At 51.7% G+C, this 27,866-nt stretch overlaps 1 protein-coding gene across 3 annotated transcripts; it reads left to right on the forward strand.

Annotated features, from left to right (window-relative positions):
* Positions 1–1,100: 1,100 nt before the first annotated feature.
* Positions 1,101–27,866, forward strand: acot8 (acyl-CoA thioesterase 8). 3 transcript variants are annotated; one of them, XM_055917824.1, is made up of 6 exons: positions 1,101–1,592; positions 2,821–2,957; positions 24,892–25,117; positions 25,408–25,565; positions 26,907–27,098; positions 27,746–27,866. In XM_055917824.1, exons 1-6 carry the CDS (start codon positions 1,447–1,449, stop codon positions 27,862–27,864), a joined length of 978 nt encoding a protein of 325 aa, XP_055773799.1. In that variant the 5' UTR covers positions 1,101–1,446; the 3' UTR covers positions 27,865–27,866. The 3 variants fall into 3 exon arrangements, with proteins under 3 accessions (XP_055773799.1, XP_055773801.1, XP_055773800.1); XM_055917825.1 differs by lacking the exon at positions 1,101–1,592 and adding an exon at positions 2,367–2,536 and having other exon boundaries at positions 2,583–2,957; XM_055917826.1 differs by lacking the exon at positions 27,746–27,866 and having other exon boundaries at positions 1,102–1,592; positions 26,774–27,000.

A 27,866-nucleotide genomic window follows, 5' to 3' on the forward strand; every position in this document is an offset into this window, starting at 1 on the left:
TCGCAGAGCACTACCGTCTGTAGATAGTCTGTAGAGCATTTCCAGATGGACTATCCACATAAAGTGGAACCAGCCTGCCTGCTTCTACTTTATACATTGAAACCTGTATGTCTTTTACATTTTGCTGCATTCAAAGTCCACTGCTTAACATCGTGTGCAGTGAAATTCATATTTAAAAGACATTGTAACCATTGTTTGCATAACACTCAGCCCTGCTACAGTAGTTCACTAAACCACAGAGGATGTTGTCCAGCCCTGCTACAGTAGTTCACTAAACTACAGAGCATGTTGTCCAGCCCTGCTACAGTAGTTCACTAAAATACAGAGCATGTTGTCCAGCCCTGCTACAGTAGTTCACTAAACTACAGAGGATGTTGTCCAGCCCTGCTACAGTAGTTCACTAAACTACAGAGCATGTTGTCCATTGAAGTTGTTGTCTCTGGCTCTTTTGATATAGTATCAGATTAAAAAGGAATAATAACAAGGTTTGTGGAAGTTTGAAAGGGTTTGATCCACCTTAGTGCCGGAGTGTTTCCCCAGCTATATAGTCCTAGCACAGAGAAAAAGGGAAGCTATCTATAATAATAATATTTTGTCATAGCCTACAAATAGGACCCAGAGTTTTACCTGAGCAGGTTATGAGATCAGGAAAAACGGGTAACATTTTTGCCACACCACTTTTGAACCTGTCGTGTCACGTCTCTTTATGACCCCTAATGCATTAAGTAACCTTGCAGGCCCAGTGATTCCAGGGTGAGTGCTGCCACCTTCCGGTGATTTGTAGGTAATGCAGGAGCAGGCAGGCTGGTGGTGGAGATTGTGAGACGAAGGACACTGCTGCCTTTCAAAACGACTACTCAAAATCTAAAACTGACCGTTAATCAAACCCTTAACTCGAACCCTAACTCTATACTTAATCAATTCTGACATGATATATCGTTTTGCAGGTCAGGAGTGTCCGTATAGTGTTGCCCGTGGAGATTGGAATATATATGAGCATCAGCACAGAGGCGTTCCCTAATCTAAATATGTAAATACATGCTAGAACGCGCCAATAGAATCTCGCTAGGTGGTGTTTGGCTCTGCCCACTATGATTAAATTGCTCCCATTGCAAAACGACCGTCGGTGGTCTATCTTGGGTTAGTTATAAAACATTTAGAAAAGCACAGGAAGAACGCATCTTTGGCATTAGTCAAAACAGCAACAAAAAAGACTTAGAAATCCTCTGGATATGAGCACTATTTACATCCATCCACACACCAACTGAACCGTACCACTCGGAAGGAGATTACAATCACATAGGATGGATCCTCATTTAAAAACATGACGGCTCCACTCCATTACATACTTCACATCCAGTAGATGGCGGTGACGCGTAATTATTCCAGTTTGCCAGCTGTTTGGAGAGTGGAGTAAGAATTCAAGTAGCAAACGGCAAGAGAAACATGGCAGAGAAAGTGAGTGGTGAAACATTGGAAGACAGGTCGGACTCCGCGGTGCCTCCTGGCGCTGCTGCGGTGTCGCAAGACCTTCGAAGTGTTCTGGTCACCAGCGTTCTGAACCTAGAGAAGCTGGAGATAGATCTGTACAGGTAGGATACTGGTAGCATACTGTTAGCTGGAGATAGATCTGTACAGGTAGCATACTGTTAGCATACTGTTAGCTGGAGATCTGTACAGGTAGCATACTGTTAGCATACTGTTAGCTGGAGATCTGTACAGGTAGCATACTGTTAGCATACTGTTAGCTGGAGATCTGTACAGGTAGCATACTGTAAGCTGGAGATAGATCTGTACAGGTAGCATACTGTTAGCTGGAGATAGATCTGTACAGGTAGCATACTGTTAGCTGGAGATAGATCTGTACAGGTAGCATACTGTTAGCTGGAGATAGATCTGTACAGGTAGCATACTGTTAGCTGGAGATAGATCTGTACAGGTAGCATACTGTTAGCATACTGTTAGCTGGAGATCTGTACAGGTAGCATACTGTTAGCTGGAGATAGATCTGTACAGGTAGCATACTGTTAGCTGGAGATAGATCTGTACAGGTAGCATACCGTTAGCATACTGTTAGCTGGAGATAGATCTGTACAGGTAGCATACTGTTAGCTGGAGATAGATCTGTACAGTTAGCATACTGTTAGCTGGAGATAGATCTGTACAGTTAGCATACTGTTAGCTGGAGATAGATCTGTACAGGTAGCATACTGTTAGCATACTGTTAGCTGGAGATAGATCTGTACAGGTAGCATACTGTTAGCTGGAGATAGATCTGTACAGGTAGCATACTGTTAGCATACTGTTAGCTGGAGATCTGTACAGGTAGCATACTGTTAGCTGGAGATAGATCTGTACAGGTAGCATACTGTTAGCATACTGTTAGCTGGAGATATATCTGTACAGGTAGCATACTGTTAGCATACTGTTAGCTGGAGATCTGTACAGGTAGCATACTGTTAGCATACTGTTAGCTGGAGATAAATCTGTACAGGTAGCATACTGGTAGCATACTGTTAGCTGGAGATCTGTACAGGTAGCATACTGGTAGCATACTGTTAGCTGGAGATAGAGCTGTACAGGTAGCATACTGGTAGCATACTGTTAGCATATTGTTAGCCTGCCCAACACTCAACTTTGGTCTACTATTAGCAGATCAGTACAGCTAGTTAGCTAGCTACTGCTCAACATTTACCTCATGTTGTTTAGTTGTACTATGGCAATGTCAAGTTTTAATTGTGATGCAACTCAGTATAAACTTGTGCCCCCTCATCTGGGAAATTCTGGTTGTGTGGTGTGTGTGTGTGCACCGCGTTACAGAGGGACTCACCACTGGGTGCCCCGTACCCGTCGTCTGTTTGGGGGTCAGATCATTGGCCAGGCCCTGGTGGCTGCAGCAGAGTCCGTCGGGGAAAACGTTTTGGCTCACTCTCTCCACTGCTACTTTGTACGGGCAGGTGAGGAGCTGACATTGTCAACATTAGCACAACGCTACCACAACACTACCATAATATTACAACACTACCACAACACTACCATAGCATTACCATAATATTACAACACTACCACAACACTACCATAGCATTACCATAATATTACAACACTACCACAACACTACCATAGCATTACCATAATATTACAACACTACCACAACACTACCATAGCATTACCATAATATTACAACACTACCACAACACTACCATAGCATTACCATAATATTACAACACTACCACAACACTATGATAGCATTACCATAATATTACAACACTACCACAACACTACCATAGCATTACCATAATATTACAACACTACCACAACACTACCATAGCATTACCATAATATTACAACACTACCACAACACTACCATAGCATTACCATAATATTACAACACTACCACAACACTACCATAGCATTACCATAATATTACAACACTACCACAACACTACCATAGCATTACCATAATATTACAACACTACCACAACACTATGATAGCATTACCATAATATTACAACACTACCACAACACTACCATAGCATTACCATAATATTACAACACTACCACAACACTACCATAGCATTACCATAATATTACAACACTACCACAACACTACCATAGCATTACCATAATATTACAACACTACCATAGCATTACCATAATATTACAACACTACCATAGCATTACCATAATATTACAACACTACCATAGCATTACCATAATATTACAACACTACCACAACACTACCATAGCATTACCATAATATCACAACACTACCACAACACTACCATAGCATTACCATAATATTACAACACTACCACAACACTACCATAGCATTACCATAATATTACAACACTACCACAACACTACCATAGCATTACCATAATATTACAACACTACCATAGCATTACCATAATATTACAACACTACCACAACACTACCATAGCATTACCATAATATTACAACACTACCACAACACTACCATAGCATTACCATAATATTACAACACTACCACAACACTACCATAGCATTACCATAATATTACAACACTACCACAACACTACCATAGCATTACCATAATATTACAACACTACCATAGCATTACCATAATATTACAACACTACCACAACACTACCATAGCATTACCATAATATTACAACACTACCATAGCATTACCATAATATTACAACACTACCACAACACTACCATAATATTACAACACTACCACAACACTACCATAATATTACAACACTACCACAACACTACCATAGCATTACCATAATATTACAACACTACCATAGCATTACCATAATATTACAACACTACCACAACACTACCATAGCATTACCATAATATTACAACACTACCACAACACTACCATAATATTACAACACTACCACAACACTACCATAGCATTACCATAATATTACAACACTACCACAACACTATGATAGCATTACCATAATATTACAACACTACCACAACGCTACCATAGCATTACCATAATATTACAACACTACCACAACACTACCATAGCATTACCATAATATTACAACACTACCACAACACTATGATAGCATTACCATAATATTACAACACTACCACAACACTACCATAATATTACAACACTACCACAACACTACCATAGCATTACCATAATATTACAACACTACCACAACACTATGATAGCATTACCATAATATTACAACACTACCACAACGCTACCATAGCATTACCATAATATTACAACACTACCACAACACTACCATAGCATTACCATAATATTACAACACTACCACAACACTATGATAGCATTACCATAATATTACAACACTACCACAACACTACCATAATATTACAACACTACCACAACACTACCATAGCATTACCATAATATTACAACACTACCACAACGCTACCATAGCATTACCATAATATTACAACACTACCACAACACTACCATAGCATTACCATAATATTACAACACTACCACAACACTACCACAGCATTACCATAATATTACAACACTACCACAACACTACCATAGCATTACCATAATATTACAACACTACCACAACACTACCATAGCATTACCATAATATTACAACGCTACCACAACACTACCATAGCATTACCATAATATTACAACGCTACCACAACACTACCATAGCATTACCATAATATTACAACACTACCACAACACTACCATAGCATTACCATAATATTACAACACTACCACAACACTATGATAGCATTACCATAATATTACAACACTACCACAACACTACCATAGCATTACCATAATATTACAACACTACCACAACACTACCATAGCATTACCATAATATTACAACACTACCACAACACTACCATAGCATTACCATAATATTACAACACTACCACAACACTACCATAGCATTACCATAATATTACAACACTACCACAACACTATGATAGCATTACCATAATATTACAACACTACCACAACACTACCATAGCATTACCATAATATTACAACACTACCACAACACTACCATAGCATTACCATAATATTACAACACTACCACAACACTACCATAGCATTACCATAATATTACAACACTACCACAACACTACCATAGCATTACCATAATATTACAACACTACCACAACACTACCATAGCATTACCACAACACCCCACAGGTTATACAATGCTTCAGCATTGCTTGCTGTTTGGGGTTTTAGACTGGGTGTCTGTATAAGCACTTTGTGACATCTGCTGATGTAAAAAGGCCATTATAAATGTAATCGATTGAACAGTAACTTTTCAAGGGGCAGTAAGGAACTGACCTTCAGTCAACATTACCACAACATGCCACAGAGTATACAGTCAACATTACCACAACATGCCACACAGTATACAGACAACATTACCACAACATGCCACAGAGTATACAGTCAACATTACCACAACATGCCACAGAGTATACAGTCAACATTACCACAACATGCCACAGAGTATACAGTCAACATTACCACAACATGCCACACAGTATACAGACAACATTACCACAACATGCCACAGAGTATACAGTCAACATTACCACAACATGCCACAGAGTATACAGTCAAAATTACCACAACATGCCACAGAGTATACAGTCAAGGTACAGATTGAATTAGCCTGATTGAATTTGCCCTGCTCCAACTAACCTACCCTATACTGACTACTAACCCTGCTACTACCTCTCATGCTGGAGAAGTCCCATTTAACACCTGACCCTTACCTTCCTGCTCCTCATCCTGACCCTTACCTTCCTGCTCCTCATCCTGACCCTTACCCTCCTGCTCCTCATCCTGACCCTTACCCTCCTGCTCCTCATCCTGACCCTTACCCTCCTGCTCCTCATCCTGACCCTTACCCTCCTGCTCCTCATCCTGACCCTTACCCTCCTGCTCCTCATCCTGACCCTTACCTTCCTGCTCCTCATCCTGACCCTTACCTTCCTGCTCCTCATCCTGACCCTTACCTTCCTGCTCCTCATCCTGACCCTTACCCTCCTGCTCCTCATCCTGACCCTCATCCTGACCCTTACCCTCCTGCTCCTCATCCTGACCCTTACCCTCCTGCTCCTCATCCTGACCCTTACCCTCCTGCTCCTCATCCTGACCCTTACCTTCCTGCTCCTCATCCTGACCCTTACCTTCCTGCTCCTCATCCTGACCCTTACCTTCCTGCTCCTCATCCTGACCCTTACCTTCCTGCTCCTCATCCTGACCCTTACCCTCCTGCTCCTCATCCTGACCCTTACCTTCCTGCTCCTCATCCTGACCCTTACCCTCCTGCTCCTCATCCTGACCCTTACCTTCCTGCTCCTCATCCTGACCCTTACCCTCCTGCTCCTCATCCTGACCCTTACCCTCCTGCCCGTCATCCTGACCCTTACCCTCCTGCTCCTCACCCTGACCCTTACCCTCCTGCTCCTCATCCTGACCCTTACCTTCCTGCTCCTCATCCTGACCCTTACCCTCCTGCTCCTCATCCTGACCCTTACCCTCCTGCTCCTCATCCTGACCCTTACCCTCCTGCTCCTCATCCTGACCCTTACCTTCCTGCTCCTCATCCTGACCCTTACCTTCCTGCTGCTCATCCTGACCCTTACCCTCCTGCTCCTCATCCTGACCCTTACCCTCCTGCTCCTCATCCTGACCCTTACCTTCCTGCTCCTCATCCTGACCCTTACCCTCCTGCTCCTCATCCTGACCCTTACCTTCCTGCTCCTCATCCTGACCCTTACCCTCCTGCTCCTCATCCTGACCCTTACCCTCCTGCTCCTCATCCTGACCCTTATCTTCCTGCTCCTCATCCTGACCCTTACCTTCCTGCTCCTCATCCTGACCCTTACCTTCCTGCTCCTCATCCTGACCCTTACCTTCCTGCTCCTCACCCTGACCCTTACCTTCCTGCTCCTCATCCTGACCCTTACCTTCCTGCTCCTCATCCTGACCCTTACCCTCCTGCTCCTCATCCTGACCCTTACCTTCCTGCTCCTCATCCTGACCCTTACTCTCCTGCTCCTCATCCTGACCCTTACCTTCCTGCTCCTCATCCTGACCCTTACCCACCTGCTCCTCATCCTGACCCTTACCTTCCTGCTCCTCATCCTGACCCTTACCCTCCTGCTCCTCATCCTGACCCTTACCCTCCTGCTCCTCATCCTGACCCTTACCTTCCTGCTCCTCATCCTGACCCTTACCTTCCTGCTCCTCATCCTGACCCTTACCTTCCTGCTCCTCATCCTGACCCTTACCCTCCTGCTCCTCATCCTGACCCTTACCTTCCTGCTCCTCATCCTGACCCTTACCCTCCTGCTCCTCATCCTGACCCTTACCCTCCTGCTCCTCATCCTTACCCTTACCTTCCTGCTCCTCATCCTGACCCTTACCCTCCTGCTCCTCATCCTCCTCCTCTTCCTGCTCCTCATCCTGACCCTTACCCTCCTGCTCCTCATCCTGACCCTTACCCTCCTGCTCCTCATCCTGACCCTTACCTTCCTGCTCCTCATCCTGACCCTTACCTTCCTGCTCCTCATCCTGACCCTTACCTTCCTGCTCCTCATCCTGACCCTTACCTTCCTGCTCCTCATCCTGACCCTTACCTTACTGCTCCTCATCCTGACCCTTACCTTCCTGCTCCTCATCCTGACCCTTACCCTCCTGCTCCTCATCCTGACCCTTACCCTCCTGCTCCTCATCCTGACCCTTATCCTCCTGCTCCTCTTCCTGCTCCTCATCCTGACCCTTACCTTCCTGCTCCTCATCCTGACCCTTACCTTCCTGCTCCTCATCCTGACCCTTACCTTCCTGCTCCTCATCCTGACCCTTACCTTCCTGCTCCTCATCCTGACCCTTACCTTCCTGCTCCTCATCCTGACCCTTACCTTCCTGCTCCTCATCCTGACCCTTACCTTCCTGCTCCTCATCCTGACCCTTACCTTCCTGCTCCTCATCCTGACCCTTACCTTCCTGCTCCTCATCCTGACCCTTACCCTCCTGCTCCTCATCCTGACCCTTACCCTCCTGCTCCTGCTCCTCATCCTGACCCTTACCTTCCTGCTCCTCATCCTGACCCTTACCTTCCTGCTCCTCATCCTGACCCTTACCCTCCTGCTCCTCATCCTGACCCTTACCTTCCTGCTCCTCATCCTGACCCTTACCCTCCTGCTCCTCATCCTGACCCTTACCCTCCTGCTCCTCATCCTTACCCTTACCTTCCTGCTCCTCATCCTGACCCTTACCCTCCTGCTCCTCATCCTCCTCCTCTTCCTGCTCCTCATCCTGACCCTTACCCTCCTGCTCCTCATCCTGACCCTTACCCTCCTGCTCCTCATCCTGACCCTTACCTTCCTGCTCCTCATCCTGACCCTTACCTTCCTGCTCCTCATCCTGACCCTTACCTTCCTGCTCCTCATCCTGACCCTTACCTTCCTGCTCCTCATCCTGACCCTTACCTTCCTGCTCCTCATCCTGACCCTTACCTTCCTGCTCCTCATCCTGCTCCTCATCCTGACCCTTACCTTCCTGCTCCTCATCCCGACCCTTACTTTCCTGCTCCTCATCCTGACCCTCATCCTGACCCTTACCTTCCTGCTCCTCATCCTGACCCTTACCCGCCTGCTCCTCATCCTGACCCTCATCCTGACCCTTACCTTCCTGCTCCTCATCCTGACCCTTACCCTCCTGCTCCTCATCCTGACCCTTACCTTCCTGCTCCTCATCCTGACCCTTACCCTCCTGCTCCTCATCCTGACCCTTACCTTCCTGCTCCTCACCCTGACCCTTACCCTCCTGCTCCTCACCCTGACCCTTACCTTCCTGCTCCTCACCCTGACCCTTACCTTCCTGCTCCTCATCCTGACCCTTACCCTCCTGCTCCTGCTCCTCATCCTGACCCTTACCTTCCTGCTCCTCATCCTGACCCTTACCTTCCTGCTCCTCTTCCTGACCCTTACCCTCCTGCTCCTCACCCTGACCCTTACCCTCCTGCTCCTCATCCTGACCCTTACCTTCCTGCTCCTCATCCTGACCCTTACCCTCCTGCTCCTCATCCTGACCCTTATCTTCCTGCTCCTCATCCTGACCCTTACCCACCTGCTCCTCATCCTGACCCTTACCCTCCTGACCCTCATCCTGACCCTTACCTTCCTGCTCCTCTTCCTGACCCTTACCCTCCTGACCCTCATCCTGACCCTTACCCTCCTGCTCCTCATCCTGACCCTTACCTTCCTGCTCCTCATCCTGACCCTTACCCTCCTGCTCCTCATCCTGACCCTTACCTTCCTGCTCCTCATCCTGACCCTTACCTTCCTGCTCCTCATCCTGACCCTTACCTTCCTGCTCCTCATCCTGACCCTTACCCTCCTGCTCCTCATCCTGACCCTTACCTTCCTGCTCCTCATCCCGACCCTTACCCTCCTGCTCCTCATCCTGACCCTTACCCTCCTGCTCCTCATCCTGACCCTTACCTTCCTGCTCCTCATCCTGACCCTTACCTTCCTGCTCCTCATCCTGACCCTTACCTTCCTGCTCCTCATCCTGACCCTTACCTTCCTGCTCCTCATCCTGACCCTTACCCTCCTGCTCCTCATCCTGACCCTTACCTTCCTGCTCCTCATCCTGACCCTTACCCTCCTGCTCCTCATCCTGACCCTTACCTTCCTGCTCCTCATCCTGACCCTTACCTTCCTGCTCCTCATCCTGACCCTTACCTTCCTGCTCCTCATCCTGACCCTTACCTTCCTGCTCCTCATCCTGACCCTTACCTTCCTGCTCCTCATCCTGACCCTTACCCTCCTGCTCCTCATCCTGACCCTTACCTTCCTGCTCCTCATCCTGACCCTTACCCTCCTGCTCCTGCTCCTCATCCTGACCCTTACCCTCCTGCTCCTGCTCCTCATCCTGACCCTTACCCTCCTGCTCCTCATCCTGACCCTTACCTTCCTGCTCCTCATCCTGACCGTTACCTTCCTGCTCCTCATCCTGACCCTTACCTTCCTGCTCCTCATCCTGACCCTTACCTTCCTGCTCCTCATCCTGACCCTTACCTTCCTGCTCCTCATCCTGACCCTTACCCTCCTGCTCCTCATCCTGACCCTTACCTTCCTGCTCCTCATCCTGACCCTTACCCTCCTGCTCCTCATCCTGACCCTTACCTTCCTGCTCCTCATCCTGACCGTTACCTTCCTGCTCCTCATCCTGACCCTTACCCTCCTGCTCCTCATCCTGACCCTTACCTTCCTGCTCCTCATCCTGACCCTTACCCTCCTGCTCCTCATCCTGACCCTTACCTTCCTGCTCCTCATCCTGACCCTTACCTTCCTGCTCCTCATCCTGACCCTTACCTTCCTGCTCCTCATCCTGACCCTTACCCTCCTGCTCCTCATCCTGACCCTTACCTTCCTGCTCCTCATCCTGACCCTTACCCTCCTGCTCCTCATCCTGACCCTTACCCTCCTGCTCCTCATCCTGACCCTTATCTTCCTGCTCCTCATCCTGACCCTTACCCTCCTGCTCCTCATCCTGACCCTTACCTTCCTGCTCCTCATCCTGACCCTTACCTTCCTGCTCCTCATCCTGACCCTTACCTTCCTGCTCCTCATCCTGACCCTTACCTTCCTGCTCCTCATCCTGACCCTTACCTTCCTGCTCCTCTTCCTGACCCTTACCCTCCTGCTCCTCATCCTGACCCTTACCCTCCTGCTCCTCATCCTGACCCTTACCTTCCTGCTCCTCATCCTGACCCTTACCCTCCTGCTCCTCATCCTGACCCTTATCTTCCTGCTCCTCATCCTGACCCTTACCCTCCTGCTCCTCATCCTGACCTTTACCCTCCTGACCCTTACCTTCCTGCTCCTCATCCTGACCCTTACCTTCCTGCTCCTCATCCTGACCCTTACCTTCCTGCTCCTCCTCCTGACCCTTACCCTCCCGCTCCTCATCCTGCTCCTCATCCTGACCCTTACCCTCCTGCTCCTCATCCTGACCCTTACCTTCCTGCTCCTCATCCTGACCCTTACCTTCCTGCTCCTCATCCTGACCCTTACCTTCCTGCTCCTCATCCTGACCCTTACCTTCCTGCTCCTCATCCTGACCCTTACCTTCCTGCTCCTCATCCTGACCCTTACCTTCCTGCTCCTCATCCTGACCCTTACCCTCCTGCTCCTCATCCTGACCCTTACCTTCCTGCTCCTCATCCCGACCCTTACCCTACTGCTCCTCATCCTGACCCTTACCCTCCTGCTCCTCATCCTGACCCTTACCTTCCTGCTCCTCATCCTGACCCTTACCTTCCTGCTCCTCATCCTGACCCTTACCTTCCTGCTCCTCATCCTGACCCTTACCTTCCTGCTCCTCATCCTGACCCTTACCTTCCTGCTCTTCATCCTGACCCTTACCCTCCTGCTCCTCATCCTGACCCTTACCTTCCTGCTCCTCATCCTGACCCTTACCCTCCTGCTCCTCATCCTGACCCTTACCTTCCTGCTCCTCATCCTGACCCTTACCTTCCTGCTCCTCATCCTGACCCTTACCTTCCTGCTCCTCATCCTGACCCTTACCCTCCTGCTCCTCATCCTGACCCTTACCTTCCTGCTCCTCATCCTGACCCTTACCTTCCTGCTCCTCATCCTGACCCTTACCTTCCTGCTCCTCATCCTGACCCTTACCCTCCTGCTCCTCATCCTGACCCTTACCTTCCTGCTCCTCATCCTGACCCTTACCCTCCTGCTCCTGCTCCTCATCCTGACCCTTACCCTCCTGCTCCTCATCCTGACCCTTACCTTCCTGCTCCTCATCCTGACCCTTACCCTCCTGCTCCTCATCCTGACCCTTACCTTCCTGCTCCTCATCCTGACCCTTACCTTCCTGCTCCTCATCCTGACCCTTACCTTCCTGCTCCTCATCCTGACCCTTACCTTCCTGCTCCTCATCCTGACCCTTACCTTCCTGCTCCTCTTCCTGACCCTTACCCTCCTGCTCCTCATCCTGACCCTTACCCTCCTGCTCCTCATCCTGACCCTTACCTTCCTGCTCCTCATCCTGACCCTTACCCTCCTGCTCCTCATCCTGACCCTTATCTTGCTGCTCCTCATCCTGACCCTTACCCTCCTGCTCCTCATCCTGACCCTTACCCTCCTGACCCTTACCTTCCTGCTCCTCATCCTGACCCTTACCTTCCTGCTCCTCATCCTGACCCTTACCTTCCTGCTCCTCATCCTGACCCTTACCCTCCTGCTCCTCATCCTGCTCCTCATCCTGACCCTTACCCTCCTGCTCCTCATCCTGACCCTTACCCTCCTGCTCTTCATCCTGACCCTTACCCTCCTGCTCCTCATCCTGACCCTTACCTTCCTGCTCCTCATCCTGACCCTTACCTTCCTGCTCCTCATCCTGACCCTTACCCTCCTGCTCCTCATCCTGACCCTTACCTTCCTGCTCCTCATCCTGACCCTTACCTTCCTGCTCCTCATCCTGACCCTTACCTTCCTGCTCCTCATCCTGACCCTTACCTTCCTGCTCCTCATCCTGACCCTTACCTTCCTGCTCCTCATCCTCACCCTTACCCTCCTGCTTCTCATCCTGACCCTTACCTTCCTGCTCCTCATCCTGACCCTTACCCTCCTGCTCCTCATCCTGACCCTTACCTTCCTGCTCCTCATCCTGACCCTTACCCTCCTGCTCCTCATCCTGACCCTTACCTTCCTGCTCCTCATCCTGACCCTTACCCTCCTGCTCCTCTTCCTGCTCCTCATCCTGACCCTTACCCTCCTGCTCCTCATCCTGACCCTTATCTTCCTGCTCCTCATCCTGACCCTTACCTTCCTGCTGCTCATCCTGACCCTTACCCTCCTCATCCTGACCCTTACCCTCCTCCCCCTCATCCTGACCCTTACCCTCCTGCTCCTCACCCTGACCCTTACCCTCCTGCTCCTAATCCTGACCCTTACCCTCCTGCTCCTCATCCTGACCCTTACCTTCCTGCTCCTCATCCTGACCCTTACCCTCCTGCTCCTCATCCTGACCCTTACCTTCCTGCTCCTCATCCTGACCCTTACCCTCCTGCTCCTCATCCTGACCCTTACCCTCCTCCCCCTCATCCTGACCCTTACCCTCCTGCTCCTCACCCTGACCCTTACCCTCCTGCTCCTCATCCTGACCCTTACCCTCCTGCTCCTCATCCTGACCCTTACCTTCCTGCTCCTCATCCTGACCCTTACCCTCCTGCTCCTCATCCTGACCCTTACCTTCCTGCTCCTCATCCTGACCCTTACCCTCCTGCTCCTCATCCTGACCCTTACCTTCCTGCTCCTCATCCTGACCCTTACCCTCCTGCTCCTCATCCTGACCCTTACCTTCCTGCTCCTCATCCTGACCCTTACCTTCCTGCTCCTCATCCTGACCCTTACCTTCCTGCTCCTCTTCCTGCTCCTCATCCTGACCCTTACCCTCCTGCTCCTCATCCTGACCCTTACCTTAATGCTCCTCATCCTGACCCTTACCTTCCTGCTCCTCATCCTGACCCTTACCCTCCTGCTCCTCATCCTGACCCTCATCCTGACCCTTACCATCCTGCTCCTCATCCTGACCCTTACCCTCCTGCTCCTCTTCCTGACCCTTACCCTCCTGCTCCTCTTCCTGCTCCTCATCCTGACCCTTACCATCCTGCTCCTCATCCTGACCCTTACCCTCCTGCTCCTCTTCCTGACCCTTACCCTCCTGCTCCTCTTCCTGCTCCTCATCCTGACCCTTACCTTCCTGCTCCTCATCCTGACCCTTACCCTCCTGCTCCTCATCCTGACCCTTACCCTCCTGCTCCTCATCCTGACCCTTACCCTCCTGCTCCTCATCCTGACCCTTACCTTCCTGCTCCTCATCCTGACCCTTACCTTCCTGCTCCTCATCCTGACCCTTACCTTCCTGCTCCTCATCCTGACCCTTACCTTCCTGCTCCTCATCCTGACCCTTACCCTCCTGCTCCCCTTCCTGCTCCTCATCCTGACCCTTACCCTCCTGCTCCTCATCCTGACCCTTACCTTCCTGCTCCTCATCCTGACCCTTACCTTCCTGCTCCTCATCCTGACCCTTACCTTCCTGCTCCTCATCCTGACCCTTACCTTCCTGCTCCTCATCCTGACCCTTACCCTCCTGCTCCTCATCCTGCTCCTCATCCTGACCCTTACCCTCCTGCTCCTCATCCTGACCCTTACCCTCCTGCTCCTCATCCTGACCCTTACCCTCCTGCTCCTCATCCTGACCCTTACCTTCCTGCTCCTCATCCTGACCCTTACCTTCCTGCTCCTCATCCTGACCCTTACCTTCCTGCTCCTCATCCTGACCCTTACCTTCCTGCTCCTCATCCTGACCCTTACCCTCCTGCTCCTCATCCTGACCCTTACCTTCCTGCTCCTCATCCTGACCCTTACCTTCCTGCTCCTCATCCTGACCCTTACCTTCCTGCTCCTCATCCTGACCCTTACCTTCCTGCTCCTCATCCTGACCCTTACCTTCCTGCTCCTCATCCTAACCCTTACCTTCCTGCTCCTCATCCTCACCCTTACCCTCCTGCTTCTCCTCCTGACCCTTACCTTCCTGCTCCTCATCCTGACCCTTACCCTCCTGCTCCTCATCCTGACCCTTACCTTCCTGCTCCTCATCCTGACCCTTACCCTCCTGCTCCTCATCCTGACCCTTACCTTCCTGCTCCTCATCCTGACCCTTACCCTCCTGCTCCTCTTCCTGCTCCTCATCCTGACCCTTACCTTCCTGCTCCTCATCCTGACCGTTACCTTCCTGCTCCTCATCCTGACCCTTACCTTCCTGCTGCTCATCCTGACCCTTACCCTCCTCCCCCTCATCCTGACCCTTACCCTCCTGCTCCTCACCCTGACCCTTACCCTCCTGCTCCTAATCCTGACCCTTACCCTTCTGCTCCTCATCCTGACCCTTACCTTCCTGCTCCTCATCCTGACCCTTACCCTCCTGCTCCTCATCCTGACCCTTACCTTCCTGCTCCTCATCCTGACCCTTACCCTCCTGCTCCTCATCCTGACCCTTACCCTCCTGCTCCTCATCCTGACCCTTACCTTCCTGCTCCTCATCCTGACCCTTACCCTCCTGCTCCTCATCCTGACCCTTACCCTCCTGCTCCTCATCCTGACCCTTACCTTCCTGCTCCTCATCCTGACCCTTACCTTCCTGCTCCTCATCCTGACCCTTACCCTCCTGCTCCTCATCCTGACCCTTACCCTCCTGCTCCTCATCCTGACCCTTACCTTCCTGCTCCTCATCCTGACCCTTACCTTCCTGCTCCTCATCCTGACCCTTACCTTCCTGCTCCTCATCCTGACCCTTACCTTCCTGCTCCTCATCCTGACCCTTACCATCCTGCTCCTCATCCTGACCCTTACCCTCCTGCTCCTCTTCCTGACCCTTACCCTCCTGCTCCTCTTCCTGCTCCTCATCCTGACCCTTACCTTCCTGCTCCTCATCCTGACCCTTACCCTCCTGCTCCTCATCCTGACCCTTACCCTCCTGCTCCTCATCCTGACCCTTACCTTCCTGCTCCTCATCCTGACCCTTACCTTCCTGCTCCTCATCCTGACCCTTACCTTCCTGCTCCTCATCCTGACCCTTACCTTCCTGCTCCTCATCCTGACCCTTACCCTCCTGCTCCCCTTCCTGTTCCTCATCCTGACCCTTACCCTCCTGCTCATCATCCTGACCCTTACCCTCCTGCTCCTCATCCTGACCCTTACCTTCCTGCTCCTCATCCTGACCCTTACCCTCCTGCTCCTCATCCTGACCCTTACCTTCCTGCTCCTCATCCTGACCCTTACCTTCCTGCTCCTCATCCTGACCCTTACCCTCCTGCTCCTCTTCCTGCTCCTCATCCTGACCCTTACCTTCCTGCTCCTCATCCTGACCCTTACCTTCCTGCTCCTCTTCCTGCTCCTCATCCTGCTCCTCATCCTGACCCTTACCTTCCTGCTCCTCATCCTGACCCTTACCTTCCTGCTCCTCTTCCTGCTCCTCATCCTGACCCTTACCCTCCTGACCCTCATCCTGACCCTTACCCTCCTGCTCCTCATCCTGACCCTTACCTTCCTGCTCCTCATCCTGACCCTTACCTTCCTGCTCCTCATCCTGACCCTCATCCTGACCCTTACCCTCCTGCTCCTCATCCTGACCCTTACCTTCCTGCTCCTCATCCTGACCCTTACCCTCCTGCTCCTGCTCCTCATCCTGACCCTTACCCTCCTGCTCCTCATCCTGACCCTTACCTTCCTGCTCCTCATCCTGACCCTTATCTTCCTGCTCCTCATCCTGACCCTTACCCTCCTGCTCCTCATCCTGACCCTTATCTTCCTGCTCCTCATCCTGACCCTTACCCTCCTGCTCCTCATCCTGACCCTTATCTTCCTGCTCCTCATCCTGACCCTTACCTTCCTGCTCCTCATCCTGACCCTTACCTTCCTGCTCCTCATCCTGACCCTTACCTTCCTGCTCCTCATCCTGACCCTTACCTTCCTGCTCCTCATCCTCACCCTTACCCTCCTGCTTCTCATCCTGACCCTTACCTTCCTGCTCCTCATCCTGACCCTTACCCTCCTGCTCCTCATCCTGACCCTTACCTTCCTGCTCCTCATCCTGACCCTTACCCTCCTGCTCCTCATCCTGACCCTTACCTTCCTGCTCCTCATCCTGACCCTTACCCTCCTGCTCCTCTTCCTGCTCCTCATCCTGACCCTTACCCTCCTGCTCCTCATCCTGACCCTTATCTTCCTGCTCCTCATCCTGACCCTTACCTTCCTGCTGCTCATCCTGACCCTTACCCTCCTCATCCTGACCCTTACCCTCCTCCCCCTCATCCTGACCCTTACCCTCCTGCTCCTCACCCTGACCCTTACCCTCCTGCTCCTAATCCTGACCCTTACCCTCCTGCTCCTCATCCTGACCCTTACCTTCCTGCTCCTCATCCTGACCCTTACCCTCCTGCTCCTCATCCTGACCCTTACCTTCCTGCTCCTCATCCTGACCCTTACCCTCCTGCTCCTCATCCTGACCCTTACCCTCCTCCCCCTCATCCTGACCCTTACCCTCCTGCTCCTCACCCTGACCCTTACCCTCCTGCTCCTCATCCTGACCCTTACCCTCCTGCTCCTCATCCTGACCCTTACCTTCCTGCTCCTCATCCTGACCCTTACCCTCCTGCTCCTCATCCTGACCCTTACCTTCCTGCTCCTCATCCTGACCCTTACCCTCCTGCTCCTCATCCTGACCCTTACCTTCCTGCTCCTCATCCTGACCCTTACCCTCCTGCTCCTCATCCTGACCCTTACCTTCCTGCTCCTCATCCTGACCCTTACCTTCCTGCTCCTCATCCTGACCCTTACCTTCCTGCTCCTCTTCCTGCTCCTCATCCTGACCCTTACCCTCCTGCTCCTCATCCTGACCCTTACCTTAATGCTCCTCATCCTGACCCTTACCTTCCTGCTCCTCATCCTGACCCTTACCCTCCTGCTCCTCATCCTGACCCTCATCCTGACCCTTACCATCCTGCTCCTCATCCTGACCCTTACCCTCCTGCTCCTCTTCCTGACCCTTACCCTCCTGCTCCTCTTCCTGCTCCTCATCCTGACCCTTACCATCCTGCTCCTCATCCTGACCCTTACCCTCCTGCTCCTCTTCCTGACCCTTACCCTCCTGCTCCTCTTCCTGCTCCTCATCCTGACCCTTACCTTCCTGCTCCTCATCCTGACCCTTACCCTCCTGCTCCTCATCCTGACCCTTACCCTCCTGCTCCTCATCCTGACCCTTACCCTCCTGCTCCTCATCCTGACCCTTACCTTCCTGCTCCTCATCCTGACCCTTACCTTCCTGCTCCTCATCCTGACCCTTACCTTCCTGCTCCTCATCCTGACCCTTACCTTCCTGCTCCTCATCCTGACCCTTACCCTCCTGCTCCCCTTCCTGCTCCTCATCCTGACCCTTACCCTCCTGCTCCTCATCCTGACCCTTACCTTCCTGCTCCTCATCCTGACCCTTACCTTCCTGCTCCTCATCCTGACCCTTACCTTCCTGCTCCTCATCCTGACCCTTACCTTCCTGCTCCTCATCCTGACCCTTACCCTCCTGCTCCTCATCCTGCTCCTCATCCTGACCCTTACCCTCCTGCTCCTCATCCTGACCCTTACCCTCCTGCTCCTCATCCTGACCCTTACCCTCCTGCTCCTCATCCTGACCCTTACCTTCCTGCTCCTCATCCTGACCCTTACCTTCCTGCTCCTCATCCTGACCCTTACCTTCCTGCTCCTCATCCTGACCCTTACCTTCCTGCTCCTCATCCTGACCCTTACCCTCCTGCTCCTCATCCTGACCCTTACCTTCCTGCTCCTCATCCTGACCCTTACCTTCCTGCTCCTCATCCTGACCCTTACCTTCCTGCTCCTCATCCTGACCCTTACCTTCCTGCTCCTCATCCTGACCCTTACCTTCCTGCTCCTCATCCTAACCCTTACCTTCCTGCTCCTCATCCTCACCCTTACCCTCCTGCTTCTCCTCCTGACCCTTACCTTCCTGCTCCTCATCCTGACCCTTACCCTCCTGCTCCTCATCCTGACCCTTACCTTCCTGCTCCTCATCCTGACCCTTACCCTCCTGCTCCTCATCCTGACCCTTACCTTCCTGCTCCTCATCCTGACCCTTACCCTCCTGCTCCTCTTCCTGCTCCTCATCCTGACCCTTACCTTCCTGCTCCTCATCCTGACCGTTACCTTCCTGCTCCTCATCCTGACCCTTACCTTCCTGCTGCTCATCCTGACCCTTACCCTCCTCCCCCTCATCCTGACCCTTACCCTCCTGCTCCTCACCCTGACCCTTACCCTCCTGCTCCTAATCCTGACCCTTACCCTTCTGCTCCTCATCCTGACCCTTACCTTCCTGCTCCTCATCCTGACCCTTACCCTCCTGCTCCTCATCCTGACCCTTACCTTCCTGCTCCTCATCCTGACCCTTACCCTCCTGCTCCTCATCCTGACCCTTACCCTCCTGCTCCTCATCCTGACCCTTACCTTCCTGCTCCTCATCCTGACCCTTACCCTCCTGCTCCTCATCCTGACCCTTACCCTCCTGCTCCTCATCCTGACCCTTACCTTCCTGCTCCTCATCCTGACCCTTACCTTCCTGCTCCTCATCCTGACCCTTACCCTCCTGCTCCTCATCCTGACCCTTACCCTCCTGCTCCTCATCCTGACCCTTACCTTCCTGCTCCTCATCCTGACCCTTACCTTCCTGCTCCTCATCCTGACCCTTACCTTCCTGCTCCTCATCCTGACCCTTACCTTCCTGCTCCTCATCCTGACCCTTACCATCCTGCTCCTCATCCTGACCCTTACCCTCCTGCTCCTCTTCCTGACCCTTACCCTCCTGCTCCTCTTCCTGCTCCTCATCCTGACCCTTACCTTCCTGCTCCTCATCCTGACCCTTACCCTCCTGCTCCTCATCCTGACCCTTACCCTCCTGCTCCTCATCCTGACCCTTACCTTCCTGCTCCTCATCCTGACCCTTACCTTCCTGCTCCTCATCCTGACCCTTACCTTCCTGCTCCTCATCCTGACCCTTACCTTCCTGCTCCTCATCCTGACCCTTACCCTCCTGCTCCCCTTCCTGTTCCTCATCCTGACCCTTACCCTCCTGCTCATCATCCTGACCCTTACCCTCCTGCTCCTCATCCTGACCCTTACCTTCCTGCTCCTCATCCTGACCCTTACCCTCCTGCTCCTCATCCTGACCCTTACCTTCCTGCTCCTCATCCTGACCCTTACCTTCCTGCTCCTCATCCTGACCCTTACCCTCCTGCTCCTCTTCCTGCTCCTCATCCTGACCCTTACCTTCCTGCTCCTCATCCTGACCCTTACCTTCCTGCTCCTCTTCCTGCTCCTCATCCTGCTCCTCATCCTGACCCTTACCTTCCTGCTCCTCATCCTGACCCTTACCTTCCTGCTCCTCTTCCTGCTCCTCATCCTGACCCTTACCCTCCTGACCCTCATCCTGACCCTTACCCTCCTGCTCCTCATCCTGACCCTTACCTTCCTGCTCCTCATCCTGACCCTTACCTTCCTGCTCCTCATCCTGACCCTCATCCTGACCCTTACCCTCCTGCTCCTCATCCTGACCCTTACCTTCCTGCTCCTCATCCTGACCCTTACCCTCCTGCTCCTGCTCCTCATCCTGACCCTTACCCTCCTGCTCCTCATCCTGACCCTTACCTTCCTGCTCCTCATCCTGACCCTTATCTTCCTGCTCCTCATCCTGACCCTTACCCTCCTGCTCCTCATCCTGACCCTTATCTTCCTGCTCCTCATCCTGACCCTTACCCTCCTGCTCCTCATCCTGACCCTTATCTTCCTGCTCCTCATCCTGACCCTTACCTTCCTGCTCCTCATCCTGACCCTTACCCTCCTGCTCCTCATCCTGACCCTTACCCTCCTGACCCTCATCCTGTCCCTTACCCTCCTGCTCCTCATCCTGACCCTTACCCTCCTGCTCCTCATCCTGACCCTTATCTTCCTGCTCCTCATCCTGACCCTTACCCTCCTGCTCCTCATCCTGACCCTTATCTTCCTGCTCCTCATCCTGACCCTTACCTTCCTGCTCCTCATCCTGACCCTTACCCTCCTGCTCCTCATCCTGACCCTTACCCTCCTGACCCTCATCCTGACCCTTACCCTCCTGCTCCTCATCCTGACCCTTACCCTCCTGCTCCTCATCCTGACCCTTACCCTCCTGCTCCTCATCCTGACCCTCATCCTGACCCTTACCCTCCTGCTCCTCATCCTGACCCTTACCCTCCTGCTCCTCTTCCTGACCCTTACCTTCCTGCTCCTCATCCTGACCCTTACCTTCCTGCTCCTCATCCTGACCCTTACCTTCCTGCTCCTCATCCTGACCCTTACCTTCCTGCTCCTCATCCTGACCCTTACCTTCCTGCTCCTCTTCCTGCTCCTCATCCTGACCCTTACCTTCCTTCTCCTCATCCTGACCCTTACCTTCCTGCTCCTCATCCTGACCCTTACCTTCCTGCTCCTCTTCCTGCTCCTCATCCTGACCCTTATCTTCCTGCTCCTCACCCTGACCTTAACTATCCTAACATATAACTCTGATACTAACATATAACCCCTGACCCCAACTCTTCTAACATAAACTCAGCAAAGAAAGAAACGTCCTCTCACTTTTCAATTGTGTTTATTTTCAGCAAACTTAACATGTGTAAATATTTGTATGAACATAGCAAGATTCAACAACGGAGACATAAACTGAACAAGTTCCACAGACATGTGATTAACAGAAATGGAATAATGTGTTCCTGAACAAAGGGGGGGTCAAAATCAAAAGTAACAGTCAGTCTCTGGTGTGGCCACCAGCTGCATTAAGTACTGCAGTGCATCTCCTCCTCATGGACTGCACCAGATTTGCCAGTTCTTGCTGTGAGATGTTACCCCACTCTTCCACCAAGACACCTGCAAGTTCCCGGACATTTCTGTGGGGAATGTCCCTAGCCCTCACCCTCCGATCCAACGGGTCCCAGACGTGCTCAATAGGATTGAGATCCGAGCTCTTTGCTGGCCATGGGAGAACATTGACATTCCTGTCTCGCAGGAAATCACACACAGAACGAGCAGTATGGCTGGTGGCATTGTCATGCTGGAGGGTCACGTCAGGATGAGCCTGCAGGAAGAGTACCACAAGAGGGAGGAGGATGTCAGCGTTGAGATTGCCTGCAATGACAACAAGCTCAGTCCGATGACGCTGTGACACACCGCCGCAGATCATGACAGACCCTCCACTTCCAAATCGATCCCGCTCCAGAGTACAGGCTTTAAAGTCATGCTCATTCCTTCGATGATAAATGCGAATCCGACCATCACCCCTGGTGAGACAAAACCTTGATTCGTCAGAGAAGAGCACTTTTTGCCAGTCCTGTCTGGTCCAGCGACGGTGGGTTTGTGCCCATAGGCGACGTTGTTTGCCGGTGATGTCTGGTGAGAACCTGCCTTACAACAGGCCTACAAGCCCTCAGTCCAGCCTATTGCGGACAGTCTGATCACTGATGGAGGGATTGTGTGTTCCTGGTGTAACTCGGGCAGTTGTTGTTGCCATCCTGTACCTGTCCCGCAGGTGTGATGTTCGGATGTACCGATCCTGTGTGGGTGTTGTTACACGTGGTCTGCCACTGCGAGGACGATCAGCTGTCCGTCCTGTCTCCCTGTAGCGCTGTCTTAGGCGTCTCACAGTACGGACATTGCAATTTATTGCCCTGGCCACATCTGCAGTCCTCATGCCTCCATGCAGCATGCCTAAGGCACGTTCACACAGATGATCAGGGCATCTTTTTTTGGTGTTTTTCAGAGTCAGTAGAAAGGCCTCTTTAGTGTCCTAAGTTTTCATAGCTGTGACCTTAATTGCCTACCGTCTGTGAGCTGTTGGTGTCTTAACGACCGTTCCACAGGTGCATGTTCATTAATTGTTTACGGTTCATTGAACAAGCATGAGAAACAGTGTTTAAACCCTTTACAATGAAGATCTGTGAAGTTATTTGGATTTGTACGAATTATCTTTGAAAGACAGGGTCCTGAAAAAGGGACGTTTCAGTTTATAACCCCTGACCCCAACTCTCCTAACGTACTGTGTAGTAACTATAGACTCTAGACCTGCCACAACGTACAGTGCGTTCAGAAAGTACTCAGACCCCTTGACTTTTTCAACATTTTGTTACATTACATCCTTTTTCTAAAAATGTATTAGTCTTTTTCCCCCTCATTAATCTACATACAATACCCCACGATGACTCAACACCCCACGATGACTCAACACCCCACAATGACTCAATACCCCACGATGACTCAACACCCCACGATGACTCAACACCCCACGATGACTCAACACCCCACGATGACTCAACACCCCACGATGACTCAACACCCCACGATGACTCAACACCCCACGATGACTCAACACCCCACGATGACTCAACACCCCACGATGACTCAACACCCCACGATGACTCAACACCCCACGATGACACAATACCCCACGATGACACAATACCCCACGATGACACAATACCCCACGATGACACAATACCCCACAATGACACAATACCCCACAATGACACAATACCCCACAATGACACAATACCCCATAATGACACAATACCCCATAATGACTCAATACCCCATAATGACTCAATACCCCATAATGACACAATACCCCATAATGACACAATACCCCATAATGACACAATACCCCATAATGACACAATACCCCACAATGACTCAATACCCCATAATGACTCAATACCCCATAATGACACAATACCCCATAATGACACAATACCCCATAATGACACAATACCCCATAATGACGAAGCAAAAACAGGTTTTTAGAAAATGTGTATAAAAAAAAAAAATGATGATGATCACATTTACATACGTTTTCAGACCCTTTACTCAGTACTTTGTTGAAGCACCTTTGGCAGTGATTACAGCCTCGAGTCTTCTTGGGTATGACGCTACGAGCTTGGCACACCTGTATTTGGGGAGTTTCTCCCATTGTTCTCTGCAGATCCTCTCAGCTCTGTCAGGTTGGATGGGGAGCATTGCTGCACAGCTATTTTCTGGTCTCTCCAGAGATATTAGATCGGGTTCAAGTCCGGGCTCTGGCTGGGCCACTCAAGATTCTCTGTTCTGATGAAACCAAGAACTCTTTTGACCGGAATGCCAAGCGTCACATCGGGAGGAAACCTGGAACCATCCCTACGGTGAAGCATGGTGGTGGCAGCATCATGCTGTGGGGATGTTTTTCAGCGGCAGGGACTGGGAGACTAGTCAGGATTGAGAGAAAGATGAACAGAGCAAAGTACAGAGAGATCCTTGATGAAAACCTGCTCCAGAGTGCTCAGGACCCCAGACTAGGGTGAAGTTTCACCTTCCAACAGGACAACGACCCTAAGCACACAGCCAAGACAACGCAGGAGTGGCTTCGGGACAAGTTTTTATTTTTAATACATTTGCAAACATTTTTAAAAAGCCTGTTTACTTTGTCATTATTGGGTATTGTCTGTAGATTAATGAGGGGTTTAAAAAAAATAACGTAACAAAATGTTACAGTAATTGGGTCTAAATACTTGCTGAATACACTGTATCTAGGTAATGGGGCGAACTCAGTGGAGTTCAATGTCATGTGTCTCTGTTCGGCGTTTCTTCAGCTCGGCAGGCCTGGAGAAGGAGCCTAACCTTTAACCTCTGACCTAAACCCTCCTAACATATAGCCCTACCTCTCTCCTCGGGCCTGTGTGCCAGGAGACCCCAAGGTGCCAGTGCTGTACCAGGTGGAGAGGACCAGGGACGGTCGTAGTTTCTGCGTGCGGTCAGTGAAGGCCATCCAACACGGTCAACCCATCCTCATCTGCCAGGCCTCCTTCCACAGTAACCAGCCCTCTCCTCTGCAGCACCAGTTCACCATGCCCTCTGTCCCCCCTCCTGAAGACCTGCTGACGGTGGAGGAACTCATACAGCTATACCTCAGGTAATAACACGGTTATAACCAGGGGTTGGAACCAAAATTATTTTCCTTTCGTTCTGATCAGAGCCACTATTCTTTTTCGCTCCGTTCCACAGTTCCGACCAGCAAAATAAAGTTCTGAACCGTTCAAACAAACAAAGTTGTTTTATATCGTTCCTTTATGTTCCTTTTTAAACCTCTGAAATATATATATATATATATAATGGTCCTGATTCTGTGTAACTCGGTAGGACATGGCAATGCCAAGGGTTCACTTCCGAACTGATCCTATCCTCGTTCTGTGTGTGTTCCAGTAAGCCAGACTTGGCTGAGAAAGCCAAACGGGGCCTGAACAAGCTGCTAGCTGACGAGGTTCCCATAGAGATTAAACCTGTCAATCCTCCAGACTTCTACCGCGGCGTTGCCATGGAACCCAAGAAGCTGTACTGGGTGCGCGCTAGAGGCCACATCGGTAAGATACAGAAACTGTGTATGACTCTAACCCAGGGCTGCCCTTCCCTCGTCCTGGAGATCTACAGTCCTGTGGTTTTCAGTACAACCCTAACCTACCTGCTTCAGGTATTGGTAAGCAGCTAATTAAGCAGCTAATTATTCACTCCAAATTAGGGTTGGCGTGAATCTACAGGAGGGTAGCTCAGCAGGAAGAGAGTTGGGCAGTCCTGCTCTAACCGGCCCAGCTCTGACCCTCCCTGCTCTGACCGGCCCTGCTCTAACCCTCCCTGCTCTGACCCTCCCTGCTCTTACCCTCCCTGCTCTAACCCTCCCTGCTCTAACCGGCCCTGCTCTGACCCTCCCTGCTCTGACCCTCCCTGCTCTGACCGGCCCTGCTCTAACCGGCCCTGCTCTAACCGGCCCTGCTCTGACCCTCCCTGCTCTGACCCTCCCTGCTCTGACCGGCCCTGCTCTAACCCTCCCTGCTCTGACCCTCCCTGCTCTTACCCTCCCTGCTCTAACCCTCCCTGCTCTAACCGGCCCTGCTCTGACCCTCCCTGCTCTGACCCTCCCTGCTCTAACCCTCCCTGCTCTAACCCTCCCTGCTCTAACCGGCCCTGCTCTGACCCTCCCTGCTCTGACCCTCCCTGCTCTGACCCTCCCTGCTCTTACCCTCCCTGCTCTAACCCTCCCTGCTCTAACCGGCCCTGCTCTGACCCTCCCTGCTCTGACCCTCCCTGCTCTAACCCTCCCTGCTCTAACCCTCCCTGCTCTGACCCTCCCTGCTCTAACCCTCCCTGCTCTAACCCTCCCTGCTCTGACCCTCCCTGCTCTGACCCTCCCTGCTCTAACCCTCCCTGCTCTGACCCTCCCTGCTCTAACCCTCCCTGCTCTGACCCTCCCTGCTCTAACCCTCCCTGCTCTGACCCTCCCTGCTCTGACCCTCCCTGCTCTGACCCTCCCTGCTCTGACCCTCCCTGCTCTGACCCTCCCTGCTCTGACCAGCCCTGCTCTGACCCTCCCTGCTCTGACCGGCCATGCTCTAACCGGCCCTGCTCTAACCGGCCCTGCTCTAACCGGCCCTGCTCTGACCCTCCCTGCTCTGACCCTCCCTGCTCTGACCCTCCCTGCTCTGACCCTCCCTGCTCTGACCCTCCCTGCTCTGACCGGCCCTGCTCTAACCACTCTGCCAGAGGGAGATGCAGTAAGCTGTGTGTGTTACCCCAGGTAAAGGTGATATGAAGCTCCACTGCTGTGTGTGTGTTACCCCAGGTAAAGGTGATATGAAGCTCCACTGCTGTGTGTGTGTTACCCCAGGTAAAGGTGATATGAAGCTCCACTGCTGTGTGTATTACCCCAGGTAAAGGTGATATGAAGCTCCACTGCTGTGTGGCAGCTTATGTGTCAGACTATTCGTTCCTGGACACTGCTCTCCTGCCCTTCCCTGGGCAGCGGGCCACTTTCTCAGCCTCTCTGGATCACGCCATGTGGTTCCACAACACCTTCAGGGCAGACCAATGGATGCTCTACGAGACTGAGAGCTCTTGGGCTGGTATGACCACATATATACACACACACTGGACACACACACACACTGGACACACACACACACTGGACACACACACACACACTGGACACACACAGACACTGGACACACACACTTCCCACCCACTCACACACACTCACATACACACACAAAGAGAGACAGGTATGGACACACAGAGACACAAATACACACACACTGGACACACACTTCCCACTCACACACACACACATAGAGAGACAGGTATGGACACACAGAGACACATATACACACACACTGGACACACACACACACACACACTTCCCACCCACTCACACACACACACACACATAGAGAGACAGGTATGGACACACAGGGACACACACACACATAGAGAGACAGGTATGGACACACAGACACACATATACACACACACTGGACACACACACACACACACACTTCCCACCCACTCACACACACACACACACATAGAGAGACAGGTATGGACACACAGGGACACACACACACATAGAGAGACAGGTATGGACACACAGACACACATATACACACACACTGGACACACAAAGTTACAGACAGCAGCATTCACCTTCCAACTGGTTCTCTGTGTTGGTCTTCCCACATGCTAACGTACGTGTGTGTGTGTGTGTGTCCACCAGGGGGCAGCAGAGGGCTGGTCCAGGGACGTCTGTGGAGGAGAGACGGAGTGCTGGCTGCCAGCTGTGCCCAGGAGGGGGTACTGAGGGTCAAGGCCGTGACTAACGAGAGCAAGCTATAACC

This window comes from Salvelinus fontinalis, chromosome 3, assembly GCF_029448725.1.
Source record: "Salvelinus fontinalis isolate EN_2023a chromosome 3, ASM2944872v1, whole genome shotgun sequence".
In the NCBI taxonomy this organism is placed as follows: Eukaryota; Metazoa; Chordata; class Actinopteri; order Salmoniformes; family Salmonidae; genus Salvelinus; species Salvelinus fontinalis.

What these genes read in the sequence shown, in the direction of transcription:
- acot8 (XM_055917824.1), top strand. Translation starts at nt 1,447, where the DNA reads ATGGCAGAGAAAGTGAGTGGTGAAACATTGGAAGACAGGTCGGACTCC. An exon ending in CTGCTACTTTGTACGGGCAG is followed by an intron (nt 2,958 to 24,891) that starts GTGAGGAGCTGA and finishes CCTGTGTGCCAG; the next exon opens with GAGACCCCAAGGTGCCAGTG. An exon ending in GACTGAGAGCTCTTGGGCTG is followed by an intron (nt 27,099 to 27,745) that starts GTATGACCACAT and finishes TGTGTCCACCAG; the next exon opens with GGGGCAGCAGAGGGCTGGTC.